We start from the raw sequence: 23,234 nt of genomic DNA on the forward strand, positions 1-23,234 counted from the left end.
TTTCTGTGGTCCTTCAAAGTTATTTTAGTAGTTACTTCATACACGAACCACGTAGCAACAAGCAAGAAGCAAAACACTGGACTCATACACAAGCCAGGAGGGATTGCACATCCATCTTTGTTGGAGGAAGACATCCACTGTTCATGCTAATGAAACCATGCCAACCACATTCAAGTCTGGCATCGGTATTCGAAATTACTGTAAGAGGGCAGTTAAAATACATTTTAATGAACGGTGATCAAATAAATCATTGTCTATTTGATCCATATATACAAAGTAATTCTTTATTGGGTTTAGAACTTTAATCAGTTATAATTCTTTAGTGGAACCACATACAGACTTGGTTTATATTTCATTATACTGCAAAATACTTCAAGTTTAACTCATGTAGTAAATAGTTGCGGAGTTGACCACACGCGGCGCCACCGGTCAGCGTTTCCCAGATAAGTGAATAGGTCGTGGTGTGCCAATTACCTGGCCGCCACGGTTTCAAGATTACATGGCAATTGACTTCTTTCTGTGGGGATTTGTGAAAGATAAGGTGTACACCCTTTCCCTACCTGATAATGTTAATGAACTGAAACATCACATCACAACAACCATTGCGGATGTTACCCCCGAAATGCTGGCTACTGTTTGGCAAGAATGATCGCAGGTGCACACATTGAGCCATAATGAATTTGTCACAAAAAAGCTTGAAGTGTTTTGCAGTATAATGACATATAAACCAAGTCTGTATGTCGTTCCAATAAAGAATTATAACTGATTGAAGTTGTAAACCCTATAAAGAATCACCCTATATTATGTTGTATTTACATATGATATTTGAAAATAGTTTATATTGTGTTTTATTTACATATGAGAACAAGAAATGTCACTAATTTTAACTATTAACAAAACGAAATTTTATAATCAACTAAGAAATTCTAATTATGAAAATTGTCTAGATATCAAGGGTAAACACTCAATAACCATTTAATCTATTTTATGCGGCTAACTTGCATGTTCTAATATGAAAATACTAGCAGAATGCCCGTTCTTCTCACGGAAAGAGTAAGGGTTATGGAAGATACAGCAGATTTTCGTTAATTCGAATATAAATAATTTGAAATCAGTGGCGGTCCGTGGGGGAAGGCTGCAGGACTGCAGCCCCCCCAACGTAAATTTCATTATTCCGATTCGTGATTTAATAATCAATCTTTATATATTGCACTTTTAACGCGCGTTTTGTTGTTCAATTTTTCACCTCTTAGAAGCAAATTTGTTGTTCCGCTTCACCCCCTGGGACTGCCAGTACAATCTTGCTTGGCCTTTCTTACGATGCTATGATTCCACTTCCTCCTCTTTTTAGCATGTCTTTACTGGTAACGTGTGGACTGCTTTACATGCAGTCCTTTCGAGTGTTTAACAGTTTGCGCAAGCGCGCCCTTCTCATTTTGTGTTCGTCTCCTCTGTTCAGCGATGAGTACGTATATTCAGGCTTGCCAACTCAAGGGAAATATCCTCTGGCGAATTCCATCCAAAACTTTAGTTTCTGATTTTAGCTTCGATTGCATAACCCCCCTTTCTTTGGTTAGCAACGTTGAGTATACTTATGTTGTTTGTGGTTTGTTGGTTTGTCTGCTGGCGGGGTGTTTCTAGTGGGCATCTGATTTATTCTGTGCAATATTCGATTATATTTAATTCTTTCAAAATGCGATTATATTTAATTCTTTAATTCTTTCAGTATTTGCGTGGTCGTGCGAGTAATCTGGTGTTACGTGTGATTTTTATCTTCTGTATCAGTGTTTCCAAAAGACAAGTGAAAAAAATCTATGAGATATGAAACTATAGAATTATATGTTTTTATTTTTAAAGTTCTTTTAGAGTGGTCTGTTTCGTTCTTATGAGTGGCCTTGTTATTGGCCAAAGCTATGATGGCGCACCTGTAGTGAGTGGGGCTATAAATGAAGTCGAGGCCAAAGTGAAAGAGGTGTATCCTAATGCTTATTTTGTGCACTGTTTTGCTCATCAATTAAATTTTGTAATGGAGAGAGCTACCAGACAAAACACTAAAGCCAGAATACTCTTTTCTCAACTTTCTGCTATCCCGGTTTTCTTCTCGTTCTCATAACAGAACAGCAGTTTTAGATTCTTGTTTTGCAAAGCGGATACCCAGATGAAATTTTAAATCTAGGACTGTTAATGTAGTATACAAAAAGCAGGAAGAACTAAAAGAATGTTTCCATATTTTGTCAGAATCCGAGACCTCAAGCACTACAACAATAAATGAAGCGTCTGCCTTGTAGTGAGAGAGAGATACCCTAATGCTTATTGAATGAAGAATTTTTTCTTAGTTGCGCAACATCTAGATATTCTATATAACCATCACATAGTCATCATATAGATGCAGCAAAAGTTCAGTCATACTTATTTATCTGCCTTCACTACTGAAATTAATAAAATCTGGGAATGAATAGACTAGTTGATACCGAAACGTAAAATCAAAACCAAAAGATAATTGTTTCAAATATACAATCAAGAGCAGACGCACCCAAAGAAATGTGACGTTATTTTAAACCAAGTAAACCTGCGCTTCCACTGTACAGACCACTTATCTATATCTTCACTTCTTCAGAAATCTAATTTCGTTCAATTTAGAGTTTCGTTTTCCGAAAAATTTTCAATAAATGTACAGAGCTCTTTCCTGTTTTTGATAAAGATGAACTCTGTGAACTGAACTTAGTGTAGTTTGTGCAAGAGAAGAGATAAGGAAACTTGGTGGTGGTGTGAATTTCCTCCAGTATATTATAAGCAGTGTTTCTTTCAGAAACTATGTTCCGTGGGGGCACACTTCGTATTCCGGGGGGCACTGCTGGTACTATTCTATTTATTATTATCTTATAGACGTATTATTTTGGTCTCCTCCGGGGCGGCACTCTCAGAGCTCCAGGGGGCAGTGCCACCCTAAATACATGTCTGAAAAAAACACTGATTATAAGCAATAGTCTTGCTTCCACTTTTTCTGAAGAGCTAAAACTTTTGAAAATATTCATAACGCTTCCCCTAACTAGAAGGGAACCTGAATGATGCCCTTCTACCCTTAAAAGAGTGAAAACTTTTCTAAGAAATACAATGGGAGAAGAATGGTTAACGGTAAGTTACTAGATACTTGCTATGTTATCAATAGAAAAGGAAATGTTTGAAAAGATCTCTAACTTCAATGATAGAATTATCGAAAAGTTTACGACATGGAATGACCATCGCATGGAATTAATTTCTAAATAAGGTGTTTTATTTTATGCAGCCCTCCTAAGTGTAAGTAACACGAGCCGCCACTGTTTGAAATATTGGATAATTCGAACAAAAGTTTATTCTGTAAAGGGCTGGATTCAATCTCATACGATTCAGTTCACTCGGGGGATAAATATGTATGAGGGTACGTTTGTAAGTGTTTGGACGCCATGGTTTGAAACTCAAGAAAATCGTCGGGACTTTCCGGAATATAATGTCAATTTAGTTTTATTTTCATGTGATGAAAGTTTATAATATTTAGATTCAGAAAATAAAAGAAAGTTATCAGTAAAGGCCTTATAGCAAAATTTAAATAATTTTTCATTTGGTTAGAACATTCTTATCCAATCAGTATAATTTGTATAGAGATATGTTAATTTTATGTGTATACAAAATACTATTTACGTATGCATGTTAGTACATATAAGATCCTATTGCAAAATGTTATGGGCATCCACGGTTAGAAGTTATTTACATGTGTTTCCAGTTCGATGTCCTGTTGGAGTGCTAATACAGCTATTCATCAATCATTTTGCTGGGCTAATAAATAGGGTACCCGAAAACTGGCCACCAGACTTTGAAATCTTATGTTTACGATGTATATGCAAATTTGTTACTTGAATAGAGAAGACATATTGAAGGAACGAAACCAGACTTTTTTAGGGCTAAGCATCTGTAGGAATGGAGCTATTCAGACAAAGCTTAATATCCATTTTAGGTTCACTTATCAGACGATTTGTACTATTGTCTGAATTACTCAGCGCCAGTTACGTTTTGAATACAAAACAGTGCATTTCGAAGCTGCGCTCGAAGCTGAAGCACGGATTCAAACTCCGGTACCTTCACATAAATGGCGCCGAAACAAGGACTTATGGGATTAAACTCAGACCATTCCATACTTGGCGTCCAAGCACGGACAAACATGTTTATCATACATATTTATCCTCCGAGTGAACAGAAACATATGGGATTGAACCCAGCCCTTTACAGAATAAAAGAATAACTTAGATTTGCATTATAATAAGATTTATTGTTTACTACTTACAAATTTATTCCATAATAACTTGAATACGTACGAACATTCTCTTCTTTTCTTTTACAAATAACAAGAAACAACATGATTGAAAATGTAACTTTTGTATCTTGTGTATCCGTAGAATATAACTCTCCTGTCAGCTTCATTCTTTTAAAACTGTTAACAGCAGTGGCGTAAATATGCCTCTGAGTAATTACGATCATCCTCACAACTTCTGTGTTGGTCATATCATACCGAGGCTATCATATTTGTTGGGATCATTTATATGTGCGCACTCAATTTAGTTGTCTATAGAGAAGGGAAAAACATCTTTTCTTACTGAAAAATAAGTGAAATTTAGTTTTTGCGTGCTTCTCCCCAGACAATGCCTTACGCAGTCCCAAAAGCATTGCGTACTCTGAATGTTTGATCATTTGAAATATAATACCTAAAACACACTCACACAGGAGTTTACTACATAATGTATAAAATCACAAGAGTAGAAGGAAATTACTTGAGAAAAGACATCGTAATTGTACTAGAAATTTAGTAATGGGTCAATTTGAACCATCCTGTCCTTCTATTATATCGATAATTTGTTTTTTAATTTTGTATCATTTGATTTTTTTTATTAACCATCAGTTGTGTATTAAAATAGTAATCTATCATAATAACCAATTAGTTACCTCGGATTGAGTATAGCCCGCTCCCCCCAGTGATTTTTAACGAATCATAGTGATTCTAACGATTCATACTAGTTCATAATGAATCGGAATCGCATGTTATAAAGATTTAAGATGTAAATCTTGCGGTAAGGAAACTCTTTTAGTATAAGTAGTAGTAGTAAGTAGCAATAGTAGTAGTAGTAGTGGTAGTTAGTAGCAATAGTAGTAGTAGTAGTAGTAGGAACGGGTTAGAAGCCCCACAGGGGTTGGTTGGGTTCTGTTCTCGATATAAGTAGTAGTAGTAGTAGTAGCAGTAGTAGTAGTGACTCTTCCAGTTCCGGTGACAAAGAACTGGGGGGAGCGGGCTATGCCTCAATGCCCTTATTCATCAAATTGAACATAAACCTTTAAAAATTAAACCCATTCACATTGCATAGTAATGAAAATTGTAATATTTAATTCTAATCGATTAATTTTGAAACTAATGATAATTTTACCGTTATTTTTCTGACAATTTTTAATATAATTATTTTTTTACATAGCCTTAAATTTTAATTTTCATCCCTTAAATTTTTCATTATTTTTTCCAACCATGATACATGGTGTCCCTGGAGAAAAATGGCAATAGTTTGGGAAATGGTAATATGGGTGGTTCTAAGCAAAATAATGTTCATATAAACATGTGTCCGATTTTGAACGATAACTAAGATATGAAAAGAAATAAAAATAAGGTGAAAAATGTTAAAAACAGCAACAACTGTGCACGATTTTCTTTTCTTTCTTTCTTTATTTGACCCAGTCGTAGTTTATAATAAATATATATATATATATATATATATGTGTGTGTGTGTGTGTGTGTGTGTAATTTTAAAATGTATTCCCTATTACACTTTATTTGTTATACTTGAGGAGAGTTGACTGATTTGTCTTAATAATCCAAACTCTGAGTGATAATCCTTGTCAATGAGGTTCCGAATAATCCTTTAAACCAGTTGTTTGAAAGTCTTCTCTGATTTTGTTATTATCTGCTGATATACATAAAGTTAAAATTGTAAAATTATATTTGTCTTAGCTATATATATGATAAATACATCACATTTGGATTTACGGACTAGTCTGAAACAAATTAATGATTTGAAGTAGTTTAGTAAGTTTTGATTATAATCTTGTAATTATGAGTTTTCGCTAGATGCTTCATCAGATTCTCTCCTTTTCATTTTGTAATTGAATTTCATTGAGTTGTAGGAATTCTATAATGGTGTGAATGAGATTCCAATTATTTGTTGCCAGAAGATTTTATAGACAGTAAGATCCATATCCAAGATTTCTAGAAACTCGACCTGTAGCCCATCACTCATCACAAAAGACCTGAAGATCGGCTTCCAGTAGAATGAAGTCTTCATAGGCTCGAATGAAAAGTTCCTGTGGCCTTTTTCCTATTTCAGTAATGAAGAAGATTTGAGAGTGTTTTAATTGAGGTTATCACTTTATAGTTGTAGATTGAGAACAATGGATGAACATTAATAATAAAGAGTTTATATATACGTATATACATAATGTTATAGTGCTTATTTTTGTGAATTCATTTTCCCTATGTATTGTTAACAAAGACACTGAATTGGATATTTTTTCATAGATTTAAGTTGTTGTCTTGTCGAAATTGTAACAATATTTTGATTAATTTCCAATTTTTCGTGAACAAAATCATGTTGGTTGTAATTGGAAAAGCATTAAAAAATTTAAGAGATTATTGAAGAAAGATTATTTCTTTTTTTCTCTAAACAATTTACATTGGAAGATTAAATGATTGATTGTGCCTACTTCTTGGCTACACCAGCAATATATATATTTTTTTCGTATGATATAGAGCTTATTAGGAGTTAATGAAGTATTGAAGATTAAACGGTAGTATAGAATTATTTTTCATCTCGATCATGGTTTAAGTATATTCTGTGTATATTCCTCCTTTATATCTGTGAGGTTCCAATAATAAATACTAGGTTCATCTCTAATTTTCCTTCATCACTGAATGGTCTTTTCGTTCAGTTTATTTCTGATTATATATTTGAAGTTACAGTAAGGAATTTTAATATTTGTAGTTGTTTCCACATGTACTGCATTTTTAAATAGTAGGTCTGCTTCTTCATTCCATTTTATCTGTGCATATGCTCTGGTATATAATAATATAGCTTCAAAACTATTATTTTTTAGTGTATGATATAAGTTTTTAATTAACATTAAGTTTCAAGAATTTTGTATGGACCAGTCGGTATTATTTAAAGCTTTAATGACACTTAAGGTATCAGTACAAATACAGGCGCTTTTAATGTTAAAATTTTTGATGTATGAAAAGGCTTGCCGTATTGCAAAAGCTTCTGCTTAAAAATTGACATAGCGCTGGGTAATTTGAATTGTTTTAAGGTTTAATTTAGGAATTACTTACACCGCTCCCACTGGATTGTTCTTTTGTTTAGAGGCATTGTAAAAAGTAGCATATAATCTTGAGGTAGAGTCTATATAGAATATCCAAATATTTTTATACAAATTTGGCAAGTTTTCATATTTATTATATTGTATGTAATTTAGAATGATGGATGGAATTTTGATTAAGATTACCTCATATTGAAATGTGAAAGCTGATATTGTAGGAGCATTTGCTATTTTTGAATGTAATTCCTTTATTGCTCTAAAAACATTGTAAATCCAAGGTAAATAATTTTGTAAGGTGTGTTCTTATTTTGGTTCAAGAGTTCTAAAGATGCAAATTTGTGGATGATATTTGAAGAGGTTTTTGCCATTCTAAATAATAAAAAATTAGCTGTAAGTTTAAATATGATTATTTCTAACGATAGAGTTTTTTCGTTGCTTCTAAAATTGTATTTTTTGAGCAGAAAGAGGTTCAGATAAAACAATTTTGCTGTATTATATGAATTATCTGGAGTTTATTCTAAGAAAAGGAATAATTATTAGTGATGAACATCGAACAATACAATATTTTCACCATAAATGTTTGTTGATATATTTGATTGATGACGTATGGTTGTACTCCTCATTTTCTGCACAAACACTTTTCAATATGTTATTGTATTTGGCAACTTCATTGAATAGAAATTGCAGATGAGATTTCCATGTTAACTTTGAATTTAAAATAAGTCCTAAATATTTGATTTGTTTGGAAAATTTTAGATGGTTTCCATTAAAAGTTATTTGCGGTATCTGTTTTTCTTTTTCTTTTTTTTGTTAATTTTTAATGAAAATTGTGACGATATCCAATCCGTGCTAAGATTCTATTGTTGAATAAATTCTATGTTATTTACAATTTTCTTTACCCCTATTTGCAAATTATCAACTATTTCGTAAGTTACTAGGTCGTCTGCGTAAATATATAAATTGTTCTTTATTCATTAACTGAGCTAAGTCTATCATAAATACATTAAAAAGAACAAGACTTAATTTACAGCCTTGAAGTAAACCAATAGAAGTGTGTCTTGCTTTTGAGAAAGAAGAATCAATCTTTATATGAACCAGTCTGTTATGTAGTAATTGTAAATGATTATTATATACTGCTTTGGAACATTTAAACTGTATTTTTTTAATTGAAATGTCCAGATTGATGAAAGTCTATGCTGACAAGCGTTAAGTATTTCCTTTGTTGAAAAGTATTCAAAATATCTGAGAGCCAAGTGCATCATACGTGGAGCTATTTTTTCCGAAAACCAGTAATATTATCCGGTAAAAGCATATTGTGTTCAATGAATCATTGTAGACGATTCAATATTAATTGTTAAAAAAATTTGAGTCTACAGCAAAGTAACACTATAAGTCTGTAGTTTTCTGCATCATTGCATGGATTATCAGGTTTTAATATTGAAACTATGAGCGACTTTTTTTCCAAATATCCGAGATTATTCCTATTTCTCTATATTTATAAATTTAGTATTATTGATTTCAAAACCATAGAGTTAAATATCTGGAAAATTATAATGCAGTACCAAATTCAATGCTTTAAATAAGGAAGGCATTTTTTAAATGCATGTGGCGAGACCTCCATGACCATTTGCTCTTAAGTGTTCGATGATTTTATAATATTTTAATTTTAATGGAAATGTAGATTTATCTCCAGTTTCTTGTAAGAAAGTAATGTCCGGACAAAACACGTTTATTAAATGTAATATGGCATACTTTCTTGTATAAAAGCTTTGGCAGTTCTTCTGCAAGATTTTAAGCTATACTTTTGAGCCATGAATTACAAAAATAAGACGGAAGCATTATTTTAGATACCATATATGGAAGTATTTAATACACAAAATTGTTTGGAAGGTGCTCAATATGTTCGGAAGTTACATTACAATTTAAAGAAAGTAATATGCTTCCTAATAATTGTTTAATCGCAAACATAATTTTGGAGGTGAATATATAAAAATGATTTTCGTAGACTACTGCGCTTGAGGCTTGAGGATTACTTCTAATGTTTATAGATGATTCTTTATGTTGTGGAGATGCTTAAAGGGCATAAGGTCATCTTGTTTGTTGATACTTTGTATTATTTTCTTTCCTGAATGAAAGAAAATTAGAATCGGAAGAAATTTTTGCAGAATTGGTTCTTTTAGTATTCTGATCAGACAGATATTCTTGGTTTGTAAAACGATAACTTATTTGCTGTGAACTTGTACCTGAGTAATTGAAGTCAAAATATTTTCTGACTCCATTTTGTTCAGTACTCCATAAATATTGTATTGACACTGTCGGTATTCCTTCTTCATTTCCAAGAAGGAAATTCTTGTTCTAATTGAATTATATTTTTTTTATTAGGTATAAAGGAGGAAGTGACGTTATTTTTATTTGCATTCGGAGGATTGACTGTCCTACTTTGAGACAATTGAGTAGCTGAATCCGTAGATTGTAAGAAAGTATTGAATACTTACCTTTCGTTATTCTAATTGGATAATTTACCAACTTGCATATTAGTCTCATTAAATGATAAATGATCCCATCAACTGTCATTATTTTTCGTTGTCTTGCTCTTTGTGGGCAATCACGATCGTCAGCCTCGTGTCGCATGCCACAGTTGAAGCATTTAGTGGTATTAGTAATTGACGAATTGTTGTGCGTAAGTGAACATTTTTTACAAACTGCTAGATATATGTAATTTATGATTAATGGACATTAAATGTTTAATACCCAGATCTTTCGTATTAGATTTTGTGAATACATAAAAAGAAGCTGTATGTTCTACACTATATCTGTTTTGTAGCGACGTGTTTGAATCTATCGTTTCCTCTACGGTAAGAGGTTTACTAACAGAGTTTTGTGAAGTAGAATCTTTTCCTTCCAGGCCTACATTAGAACTGTGTTGATTATTAGATTCTGATTATATTTCCATACTAATTACATTTACGACCCGCTCAGGAGAGTAATACTCCCGGAAGTACGTTTTCTCGATCGATACCCTAGCCAGCTGTTTTAAGTTGATCACGAAATTTATATCATGGGGGTCAAGGTGGAACAAAACGAGCCCTGCGGGGCTTCTAACCCGTTCCTACTACTACTATTAATACTACTACTACTCCTTATCTGCACAAAAATAAGTAAATCACTTTTTTGAGTATTAATTTTATCTTATTTTAATGAAAAAGTGTTGTGAAGATTTAAAAAAAAAAAACTTTCCTTGGGACGGGTTTAAACCCATGCCAAAAGCGATTTCCGTTACTAGCCCGTAGCGGTAGCACGCTCGGCCACAAAGACCGACAGCAGTAACCGTTTGATTTCTGCTATATGTATGCTACGTGGCAAGAAACGAATAACGCCAATCAATCAGAACCGTGTATTTAGTTCCTAGTTCCGAGAGTATTGCTCTCCCGAGCTAGTCCTTTACATTTTGCTTATCCTGTTTCTCAACAATATTGTTTAGGCCTATTCTTGGAATATCTGAAGAAAGATATTCCGCCATCTTGTTGAAAGACTATATTATGGACAGTGAATAACTGAAATTATAACTCAACAAAGAAAGTAATAAAACAAACCATCTTAAACCTATCACTATCAAACACTATAACAAGAACAACTATTTATATAGTTTGTCATGAAAAAAATAAATCAATCACCGATCTTATTCAAATAGTCAGAAAGGAAATGTCCTATAATATATGATTTTTTAAAGGGTTAAACTGACTAGCTGTTCACTGTTATATTACTACTAAAAGTATCACTAAGGCACTTAAGCACTCATTTATATGTTCCTGTGAAATAATCCATATATAATCAACACTTGGAAGAATTAGTTACTAATTGGTACATTTATGAAGTCATATTGTCCGTAGCTAAATACATAATTACAATCACCATATTCCAAATTCATCCGATCCGAAAATCTGCAGTGAACAGCAGAATCTTGCAAGACTGGCACGTAACTATCGACGAATTGCACATTATATTTACAGATATTTCTCGTTCTTTGCTCAGTGAAATTGTATCGCAACATCTCGACTACACGATGGATTGCGCGACAACTAAGTGACCAACACAAAACTCAGAGAAAAGGCTCAGCATTAACATTCTTGACACGATATTGCCCAGATGGAGACACCTTTTTTGACCGGATTGTGACTGGTGATGAGATGAGTGTGTCTCACATCACCCCAGAGAGCATGGTATAATCCCTCATCACCCCAAAAGCCTAGAAAATTCAGACTCTCTCAGCACGAAAGGTCATGGCAATTGTCTTTTGGGATCGTAAAGGTGTTATTTTGGGTGGATTTCACTACGATCAATGCAAATCGTTATTGTGAGACTATAAGAAAACTACGAAGAACCATCCAAAACAAGACGTGAGAAATGCTTTCTGGAAAAATTGTGCTTCTTCACGACAATACCCGCCCTCACACTGCTGCTGCAACTAAATAATTGTTAGATCTATTTGGATAGGAAAGTTTTGATGATCCATCCTATAGTCCGGACCTTGTTTCGAGCGAGTTCCACCTTTTCCCTTAGCTGAAAGAGTATCTGGGCAGTAAATGTTTTGGAAATACTGAAGAGTTGAAGAATACAGTGACCACCTGACCTAAAGAACTGGCGGCAGAAGAGTATAACATGGAAATTTTGAAGCTCGTGAACAGATACTGGTATAACAAACGTTTAAATGAAGATGGTGATTATGTAGAGAATTGAGTGAAGCTTCAAGTATCCAACAGAATTGTTTTTCCGGTAAATATTGTGTTTTTCATTTTGTATAACTAAACAGTTTTGATTTTCTGGATGATTCTCGTATTTAGAAATTACTTTTTGCACTAAGGAGAAGCTTGAGCGTAGTGAGCCTTACTGGCTATTCATTGGTACAGTTTAATAATATGAATGCAAAATAATTTGCAATGAAAATGATTATTCATACAAAAAGAAAAAAACGCATCAACGTGTTTTCAACTTTCAATTTTTGGCTTTAAATGTTTTCCTAAGACATTTCGTACTGTTGTTACATGCACAGATAATTGCATACAAGATGACAATACGCGTTCAATGTAGCTACCAATAAAATGATTATTCATGAAAAAAGGAATGCACCAACGTGTGCTAAGCACAGTAGTGTACAGTAGAAAAAGGAAATGAGATGATGTTTTAGTTTAACGTCCCATGGTTATGACCTTCAAGCTAAAGGAGACGGATCATTAAGTGAATGATTGTAAAATTAAAGTTTTATGCTCTTCAACGGGGAATCGAACCCGAAACCCTTGAACACGAGCTAGCCAACAGGGAAGACTAGATTAGAGTAAGATTGATTTGATTTGATTTTTAGTTTAGCGTCCCTTTTAACAGCAAGGCTAGATGAAACCTGGACGTACAGCTTAACATAGGATTCGAACCACATTAGCTCCCTTCGAGAATCGAATCCCGGTCTCCTACGCCAAACGCATGTACGCTAACCGCTTAGCCATGAGAGAGCTCTTAGATTAGAGTAGAGTAGAGCGAAGTAAAGTGGGATAGGTTAAGTTAGGTTAGTGCTTGAATGTTGCGTTTACAAGTAGTTTAATGTGTGTTCCGCAGTGATACGAATGAATTCAAGTTTTCTTTTTTAAAAAATCTTTCTGGGGAGTAATATTGGATACATGGGGGAATGATCGGAATTACTCAGAGGTGCATTTACAAAGACCGTAAATGCTTGAGACCCCTTCTCTTCAGAAAAAAAACTTATTTCCATTCGATATGTAATAAAGCTAGGTTTATTGCTTTCTTGGAATTAGCCTCCGTCTTCAAAACAAGATATGCAACTCCTATCATAAGAAACAACTTCTAAGACACTGCAAGAGAATTTCATGATGAAATAATTACATATAATAGGAGAGCAGGTACTGTACAATGCCCTTCCGGCAGGACGTAACGTCCTAAAAGTTCTACCATGTTTATCTATAAATTAAAACACTTTGTATACGTCCGGCACGACAGAAAGTTCTTTTGGTGGGAAGAGAATGAACTCCAGTTTTAGCGCAAACAAGAATCATTTTGGTACGACTGTTAATTCAATATGGTGAGACGTTTTCTAAAGGTGATCGTGTGTATGTTTACGCTCCTTTTTTTGATCCACCGAACACCAATCATGTGTAGAGTATAGCGAATTTTGGTGATAACTGGGAAACACTAAACCTACTCTTATGTTGTTTATTGTATATTTTAAAATGCGTACTGCTGGAAGGTTTCTGTCCTTCCGGAAGGACAAACGCTCATTCTTACCATTGAGGGGGTGCGTCCTACCGGCAGAATAGCGGCTCACGTACAGAAGTCCTTCCGGAAGAGCCTTCAGTCAGGACAGAGTCTTGTACATTCTATCATTAACCAACAAATCTTGAGCCTCCGAGTTGCCACGCGCAGGAGGTACAATTTATAGAGGAAAGAACTATTAGAGATTTACTTCTTTGTTATCTTGTACATAAACTGTGCAATGTTTTTTAAAACAAGAAGTGAGGAGGAAACCCGTGTACTATTACTGTACCGAATATTACAAAGTGCATATAGGACATATTTTTATGTCATAGAGTAGAATAGAGGGCGGATAGACGGCCGAGTCAGCGAAATTTGATCTTGTTTTCGTAGAAATCGATATAATTTCCTGGAATTGGGAGGCAAGTTTCGACACGCCTTTAGTTGCTATGTTCATAGCCTTTTACGGCTACCACAGAAGCGCGTGGGAAAATTTTGGTTTATTTGAACCCCGTCACCCCCTACTCCTCTTTAGTTGCTATGTTCATAGCCTTTTACGGTTACCACAGAAGCCCGTGGGAAAATGTTGGTTTGCTGTTGCTATGCTCATAGTCTTGGACGTCTACCAGATGTAAAAAACAAGATAAAACATGCCTTTTCGTGTTCTTGTCGTTTATTGGCTAATAATTTGAATCCCCAAACCCCCACCCTTCCTGCGAAGAGCGTAAGCGGAACGTATGTGCTTGTGTAGATCATTCTGTTAGCAGCTGTTGCAAAGGAAGAAACGTCAAAAATTTTAAAGATGTCATCGTCAATGAGTTTATTAGATAAGCTTAATAAGCCATCAATGGTACCCTTTACAAAAATGCGAGATTTGGAGATTGGAGTACCATTTCGTATTGTAAACTGTGAGATAATTACAACGGTATATGGTAGGAAGGCATGTGTGACATTTGAAGGAGGTGAAAAAGTGATTTTACCAGGACGTTGTACTGAAAAATTGGAAGCAGATAATGATGCATTATTAACGTATTTACAAAGTGGGAATGTCTGTTTAATATATAAAGGAATGAAGATTAATGTATCTGGACGTAACACGCACGATCTTGAATTTACTGAACTGGTTTACTCATCGTAAGTGTATGGTAGCATGTACAAACAAGATGAAACATGAATTTTCCTCTTCGCCCCTCTTCCTCTTCATGCATACACAGTCATCTGTATACATAGTGTCGTTATTCTGTGCTGACCAGCGACTGGAGTAACATGTCTTTGAGTGCTTGTGCGTCAACTATGGATACCAAGAAAGAGTACTTGTTAAATGTTGAATATGGACTTAATTCAATGAAAACCAAATTAATTTGTATTGGACTGGATAGTGATACATTTGAACCAGTGATTCGTGTTGGCAAAGGACTTGTGTTTGGAGTAGAGTTAAATTTGGCAGAGTGGGAGAAACTTGTACATTTGACCCCATTTGTTACGGACTATTTAAATTCTCAAGTGGAAATTACATTTATAAAATCTCTTGGTCGAAAAAACGAACTGGTGGTGCGAAAACTAATGGGTGAAAAATTAGTGATGTTAGAGAAGAAAGGAACACTTCACGCTCCTCGAAACACTGTGTACTTAACTTCAAGTGATTGGCTTTATTTCTTGGAAATATTACCGTGTATTGAACATGCTGTGAAAAACAGTAAAGTTTGTAGTGTTGTGCTACGTGAATATTTTGACTTGTGTACAGATACTATTCGTAATCATGTACAATCGCAGTGTCTTACATGCAGAGGACTTGCCGGAATCCATACCTGTGTAGATGAACATGAACATCAGTTTTCCAAGTGTCTCTCTTGATAAGAACAGTGATGTGAACATTGATGGTGAACGATTAAAATTGGAAATGAAAGTATTTTGCAAACAAAAACCCATAGATTCAATTATGGCTGATTTATTTGATAGTGTATCGACACAGCCATGGTGGGGGGAAACCGATACTCAACCTTCGGAGGGTATCAATGAAGTGAACGACTCTTCATAAAGAAGGAGAAAATTGATTTGTTTTTTTCATGTATGCTAAACAACGTAATATCAAATGTAATAAACATATATTAAATATATAGTGAAAAGTGAAATGTTTTATTTGTGTGTGTGTTTTGTGTTCGTTTCATACACCTCAATATGATAGGATTTTTATTTTTTTATAAGAAAAAAATCCTAACATATTTTTTTCCTCGTATAAGTGATACGTATAATAATAATAATAATCATAATGGATTCAAATTCTTGAAATGAATCTTAATATAAAAATTAGTATTTGAAATTATTATTATTATTATTATACAACTTTGTCTTAAGTATGATAGGACTTTTTTTAATTTTTTAAAAAAGGAACTAAAATAATTAATATTAAAATTTTAAAAACAAAAGTCCTATCATAATAATAATATTGAATTAATTTACGAAAGAATAACTGATTAAGTATTTGAATTCATTATTATTATGTAGTTATGTGATTACATCATTGAATTAAAAATCAGCTTTAGAATCTTTTTTTTTAAAAAAATCACTATGAAATTCTTTAATTCAATGACTTAAAAATATGTTTTATGATATGTGTATTTAATTACATGACTGATCATAAAACATATTTATTTATTAGGAAACGGAGAAAAGAAATAAAACATTTGTTTTCAAAGAGAAAAAATAATACAAAGTGTTTATTGCTGATGAAACTATTTACACAATTAAAACGACGGTAAGTATAGTACATTTTAAAAGAACGTTAGATTTTGTTTCCATTGTTCTTGTGATGATAACTTCACAACTGCCATATACTGTTCACTGATGATGACTATACACAGTTCAATTAATGATACTACTGCTGTTGATGGTGATGAAACGTAGATAGAAGTCAATCTGTACAATGATGATGATGTCCATACACACGATGACGATCTTTTACTCTCTGAAATGAAAAAAATTAAAAACAAACTTAAAATTTATTTTATCTATAATCATGAACAAATAAAACAACAAATAATAATACATAACACGTTATAATAAAGAAGAAGAAGAAGAAGAAATGACTACCTGCAATAATATGAAAAGAAAGTAATCAAAACAAAAGAAGAAGAAGAATGAAGACATGATTACCTGTAAAAGTAAATACAGCAAGCGACGATCATTTTTTTCTGGAGTTCATGAGAAAGTGTAATGAAATTCATTTAAGGACTTTCCTTTAGCTTTGAAGCATAGGAAAAGATATGAATAATGCCCACATAGGGACGATTTCACACTTTGAATTTGTTTATTATTAAATGTATAAGAAGTGGAATTTCTACGTAGAAATTGAATATGTTGCATTACATATGGAGGAAATCCAAATGTATCGAAGTAGTGGGCACGTCCGTCAGTATGACTATATACGGAAATCCAGTGTGTGCCAAGTTTGTTCGAGGGATCTGTATTTATGATGATAGCTGCAGGTAGTGGAACATGTGCTGGTAATTCATTGGCTGCATATACGCCAACGAAATGATTGTGAAATAAAGAATTTGTTTGCAAAGCATTCAATAAATCTAGTGTAGAGGACATCATGTATAAAAATGCAGACATGTACATATATGATATGATATTTAAATAACGTACCTTTAAAAATCCATGATGATGTTTCTCTGATGATCCACTTCTAAGAGAGATTGGAATTCTCCATACACAATGCAGGAGATAGGTGCTGGTAGAGGCTTCGTAAAATGAACTTCCAGACGAACACAGCCGTGACGTGTAAGGTTCCAATGCTGCACAGTGCTGGCTTCTCCATCTTGAGTAATGTCGAAAACAAAGATAGTGTATCCTTGAGGAAAGTCAAGGCGTGGAATATTGTTGCCATGATTGGAAAAGTGAATGCCTGATCCACAGAATAAGGTATGATATGAGGAAACATAGAGGTTGTTTTCGAAAATTGGTTGTAATGGTTTTGAAGGTACAGGTTTTCCATCAATGTATAGAGAGAAGAAATTGATGTCAAAATGTTTGAAATGAAATGGATTTGAAGTTATTGTTCCTGTATAGGTATCATTTTGTGTAAACGTTACAATCACTCGAGTTGGTAATACTCCCATAGATAAATTATCAATTGTTTTTGATTGAAGATCCTTTGGAATGACGAATGACTTCATTTGCACACTTGTGAGAGGATATTTGTCTGTTGTTGATTGTAGAAGCTTGTTATGTGCTAGTTTTATTGTAGGACTAACATTAATCTTTTTAATATGTAAAGCAGCGTCTAAAATATTCACTTTAGCCTCAACAGACGCATCACTAGCGATGAGACAAAAGTTTGGCTTTGCAGGAATTAACTTGAGACGTAATTCTACTCCTTGGATTAAAAATTTATCTTGATTAAAAATATCACAATGAAGATGTCCAAGCATATCGAATTTTGCACTTTTTTTTGTTAATTCATAACGTTGTTGAAATCCTCTATTACCACTAGATGTTGCATCCATATGTCCAGCAGTATCTTGAAACCAGAATGCACATTGAAGATGAGTATTTTTTAGCAGAATCATCATAATTTAACAGTTTTTCAATGTATGATCGATATGGATGATTAGGAGATGGAAATGAAATCAGTTTGTTATTTAAATACACTTCCACTTCACTGAACATAGAATTTAAAAAGTCATTAATAGGAGCCACAGCTTTATCACTTTCACCAAATTCTGATCCATCAGGCTTAACGATTTGAGCTTCGATGTAAAGAAGAGTATGTGGTAGATCTATGTATTCATCACTTGTTCCTGGGATGACAAACTCTATAGGAGCATTATCAGCTAGTGAACTGATTGGTTTGTATGTAACAACATGATTATCCAATATACTGGTTTGCGTTGGTTTTGTAGAAAAAATATCTAGTTCACTTTTTACACACTCGCAGGATTGATGATGTAAGAAAGCCATAATAGTGATGATTTAATCAAAGATATCGTGTGATAACTTCCTCTTCTTATAAGACTGATTTTTCTTTGTTTTCTGTGTACGTTTCCTCTTGCCCTTCTTCTTCTTGCCCTTGATGATGTGTAATGATAAAGGGTTAAAGATGGAATGATGTGTAATTCTTCTTTTCCTTCGTTGATATCCAGATCCTAGCATAGATTTCAGTTTATTTTTTGCTTTATCTTGCAAGACGGATCTCGCTTCACCCATTCGTTGATGAAAGGATTCGTTAATAGGTTGATTATCGATGATGACATCAGTAATAACGTTTGCTCCAGATTTTAATAATTCCTTTCCTACTGTTTTAGCTCCTTGTTTTACTAGTGGCATGACAGAACGAAATAATCCTCCAAGGAAACTTCCAATACCATGTCCAACTTGATAAGGGGAACCAACATAAACGTTTCCAGTTCCAGAAAGAGCTTGTTTTTCATAATATTGTAAATATGGATTATTCATATTTGTCGATGTTGACGCACTGGTCGAAAATGTAGTTTAACGCATACAGTTCCGAAAGTGAATGCCAGTGGAGAGCCTGTACTATCTCTTATATCTATTTTGATGTGTTCAAAATGCATCTTCTCTATAGGCACATAATGTGGCGGATTAAAAATTTCTATAACACTACTTCCAAATGTATGATTCACAGGATTCATATTTATGATACGTAATAATGGTGCTACTGTATCTCCAACAAATACAGATTGAATTATATCACAATACACATACATTGTAGATGGAAGTCCTAAACGTAAATTTGGAATGCTTTGGCCTTGTTGCATATCCTTTAAATCAACGCTTGGATCAAACCCCAACATCGCACTAACACTTGGTGATAATGCAACGTCTACATCTATGTCTTTATGAAGACGTCGTATAAAACAGGTATTACTCTCACGAGTATAAGAAATATGTAAATTTGTGAATCTGTTGTACGTATTTATTATCTTTATCAATTCTGATATGTCAGTGTAATAACGTACAGGAATAGTTATAAATTTCCATTCATCACTTTTTGCAGGTTTGTAAAAAATTTTATTATTTTCGTCATTAATATTTAATATTGAATGAGGATAATGAATTTCAACAATAGCCACTTCCCACTTTTCATGGAATTCCATTCTTTGATGAAGTTTCGTAGTGTATGATGTTAAGGTGTTGTCAGGAAAATATTCCATAGAACTATTACTGGGAAGCGTAACGTAAAAATCTCCATCAGGTTCCATTGTACTTCTCGATCTTCTTTACGGATGATGCAGGTATCCAAGAATCGAAAGAAGAAGGATATCCTTTCCAATGAACAAGATATTCTTTTCTGCTGCCTTTTCTTCTTGTACGTATGATTTTATCTATGTAAAATGTCTTTGAGAACGTCACAGGTTGTAATTCCTCTCTGTAAAACAATCCATCCAGTGGTTCCTTGTTTAAATCTTCAATTTCATAAACAGGCGGATCTCTTGGTATTATCTTCTTCACTTTAAATATTTCCTAAGTCCAATTTTGCATATATCCTTTATCAAATGTACGTTTAGTTTTACTAATTCGTACTGTATCACCAATCTTAAGATGTTTTGAAAAATTTGGATTCTTCTTCTTCTTCTTTATTTTATTATCATATTGATTATGCCATACTTGTAATAGGTTATTTTGAGAAACATTTGCAGGTGACATCTTTATGCTTGAATGATAATCTTCATTGTATGATTTCACAAGAAGAGGTAAAACATTTAAATAATTATACGTTTGATATTTTGTAAAATACTTCCACATTTTTTCTTTTAGAGTTCTGTTAAAACGTTCTACAATACTAGCTTTTATATCAGGATTTTTAGTTGTAATATGTTTTATTTTGTTGTCCTCTAAGTACTTCTGTATTGTTTTATTAGTAAACTCACTTCCTTTATCTGTTCGGAATGTAATTGGTTTTCTGTCTTTGAACACAAGTTTCAATGCTTTTAGGACATCATTTGTACTTTTAGATTTTAATGGCACAGCCCATGCATATCGACTGAACACATCTATCACTGTAAGAATATAACGATATCCATCATTAAATTTATGAAGAGATTGAAGATCATTAATATCACTTTCCCATTCATCATCAATGTTATTCACTACATAGAAATATCTTTTAAAACGACGACGTACAGGTTTGTGTAACGTATATGTTGTTTGTTGCAGTAACCATCTTCTTATACAATGTATAGGAATTTTCTTCTTTGTAGCTATCCACAATTTTTTAACAGTTGAAAACGAGGCAGGATGTGAAGGGTTGTAGTAAATCTTGCTTAACTGTTTGTTTACGGTTTCCACCTTGACCATACTGGACGTTTACAGGCACGTTTCCTTTTCCTTATAGGAGATACTACTTTTTCCTTTTCTTCTTCTTCTTCTGCTTCTTCTTCGTCGTCTTCTGGATACGATTTCAGAGGTATTTTTTCCCTTGACGATGATGCTGTTGGTGATGCTTTAGTTCGTCGTAAAATATATGACAAACGTTTTGGATTTCCAATAAGTTCTTGAGGTGTGTTATTAGAAGATAAATAATTACAAAATTTCTCCCATCCCGGTGGATTTGTGTGTTTCCGGGGTCGCGACACATCAGAAATTAAATCTACAATTTGAGATCCTTCTAGTTTATCACCTCTGAAGTAAACAGTTCCTTTATTATCCCACGTGATATTATCATCATGTTTCATTCTATGTAGTAGTAATTCAGCTCTTTTACGAAACATTTTGGGTATAGATAATAATATTTCTTCTTCTACTTCAGGCTTCTCTGATTTAGTTGACGTAATTGAAAGTGTCACAGGTTCTTCTTGTTTTCGTATTAAATGTAAATACTTTTGAAGAATATTGTTATACTGATTCCACTTTTCTTCATCACTAAGCGATGATAACTGTAAAATCTCTTGCATTTCTTGATCCAAATTAGATTCACGTTTCTCCAGGGCTGATGATGATGATGATGCTGGTGTTTGTATACGATTCAAAACTTCAGGTGGAACTAAAATAATCTTTGCGTGTTCCATTGTACTAACGGAATAGTAAACTTGATAATGCACCATTTAAAATAGGAGCTAATAATGCCGGTAGGAATCCACCCTGCTGCTGCACTAATAAATGCTTCTTCTTCTTTTGGATGGAGTTTCCTTTCTTCACAAGAAACGAAGTTCATCTGGCGTATCCTGTTTTAAATCAATAAAGAAATATCCATATGGTAACTTTGTTGCGTCGTTGAAACTTTCTTGAAGAAATTTTGGATTCTCAGGAGTTAGTTGATAACTCAAATGTTTAATTTGTGATTTATCTCTTGGATTTTTAAATAATACGAGATAAGAACAATTCAAGCTCATATCTCTGCTTCCTTTTCCCTGATGAAATATGTTTTGTGTAATAAATAGTACAATAAGATTTCTATGATGAGAATCCTTTGTAAAGAAATCAACTATATTGCGGTTCACTTCACACATCTGATCATCAATAATAATAAGATGTGGTCCAGTTTCAGGTAAAAAGTCTTTTGTTCGAGGTAATCCTTCAATAAATTGTACTTTTGTCGAAAATTTCTCTGTATGCATTTTGCCATTCTGCATAGTACCAATAAATATGACGAAACGATGTATTAACCATACGTGATAAATTGGACAGGAATCGTATTACAAAGGAAGTTTTTCCACATCCACTTGGTCCGGCAACAATACATGAAAAGGGATGTTTCCACGTCGTGTCCATGTTAAAGAGTATGATCATTCTTTCTTCATACGTATATTTATAAAGGGCCTTATTACATTTCTCTTCTTCTTTTGTTGGAAGTAGTGTAGCCATATGGAAGAGTATCATATGAATTTGGTATTCTACGTCGTTTAATATAATTTATCTTATAAATTTTTGTTTCGAGCATGCTGACGATAGTATGGTCTTTCCTGCGGCAAATTTTTTTCTCATTGGTAATTTTGACGTCAGTGGGACGAGATTCTTCCTCTTCTTCTTCCGCATCCTCTTCACTATCTACTATCGTTTTGTTCATTACAACAAAATTTAGGTGTTTTGAAGATTCATAGTTTAATGAAAAGCCCCGTATCTTGCATACTTGAAACTCCTTCTTCGTGCTGGGATCAAAAATACGTAATCCATAGTTCTTGGGTCCAGCCGAGACGTATTCTGAAATATAGGCCTCTTTACCATACTCGAGTACTTCATTTGTTAAATCGCCTAAAAAGTCACCAGTTGGAATTGTAGTTTCACCAGGTTTTTGCGTATAAATGACTGAATCTGTATCAAAATACAATACTCTTTCTTGCAGTTGATCTAAATACTTGTACAATTCTAATCTTGCTTGTGCTGTTGTGTATGCGGCTATGACGACGTTTACTGTTGGTAGTGAAACAGGAACTTCATCTGTGTATTGCCAATATACATATACCATATCATCATTTACTGGAAATATTTGATGAACGTCTATATCATGAGATGTTAATTTCTCATATAATTCCTTTAAATCATTAATAATGCTTACATGACCCATGTTCTCACGTTGTCCAAATTTTCCCCAAAATGAATTTAACATTAATTTAGCTAAACTTCTAAGTGCT

The 23,234-nt window shown here is 33.6% G+C and overlaps 1 protein-coding gene across 4 annotated transcripts in view; it reads left to right on the plus strand.

The window, feature by feature from the left end:
• Positions 1-23,234, plus strand: part of LOC145664349 (uncharacterized) — a 126,656-nt gene that overhangs the window by 47,618 nt on the left and 55,804 nt on the right. For 2 of the 4 annotated variants that reach the window (XM_081730972.1, XM_081730967.1), the window contains one exon: positions 6,199-10,133. The exons of 1 other annotated variant lie outside the window; for it this stretch is intronic. In XM_081730972.1, the coding sequence (XP_081587098.1) occupies positions 6,199-6,217 (19 nt within the window). In that variant the 3' untranslated portion in view covers positions 6,218-10,133. Of the gene's footprint in view, positions 1-6,192; positions 10,134-23,234 lie in introns of those variants that run through there. One more of the 4 variants, XM_081730971.1, reaches the window with a different exon arrangement.

Source organism: Thermobia domestica, chromosome 11, assembly GCF_964235325.1.
Source record: "Thermobia domestica chromosome 11, izTheDome1.hap1.1, whole genome shotgun sequence".
NCBI lineage: Eukaryota > Metazoa > Arthropoda > Insecta > Zygentoma > Lepismatidae > Thermobia > Thermobia domestica.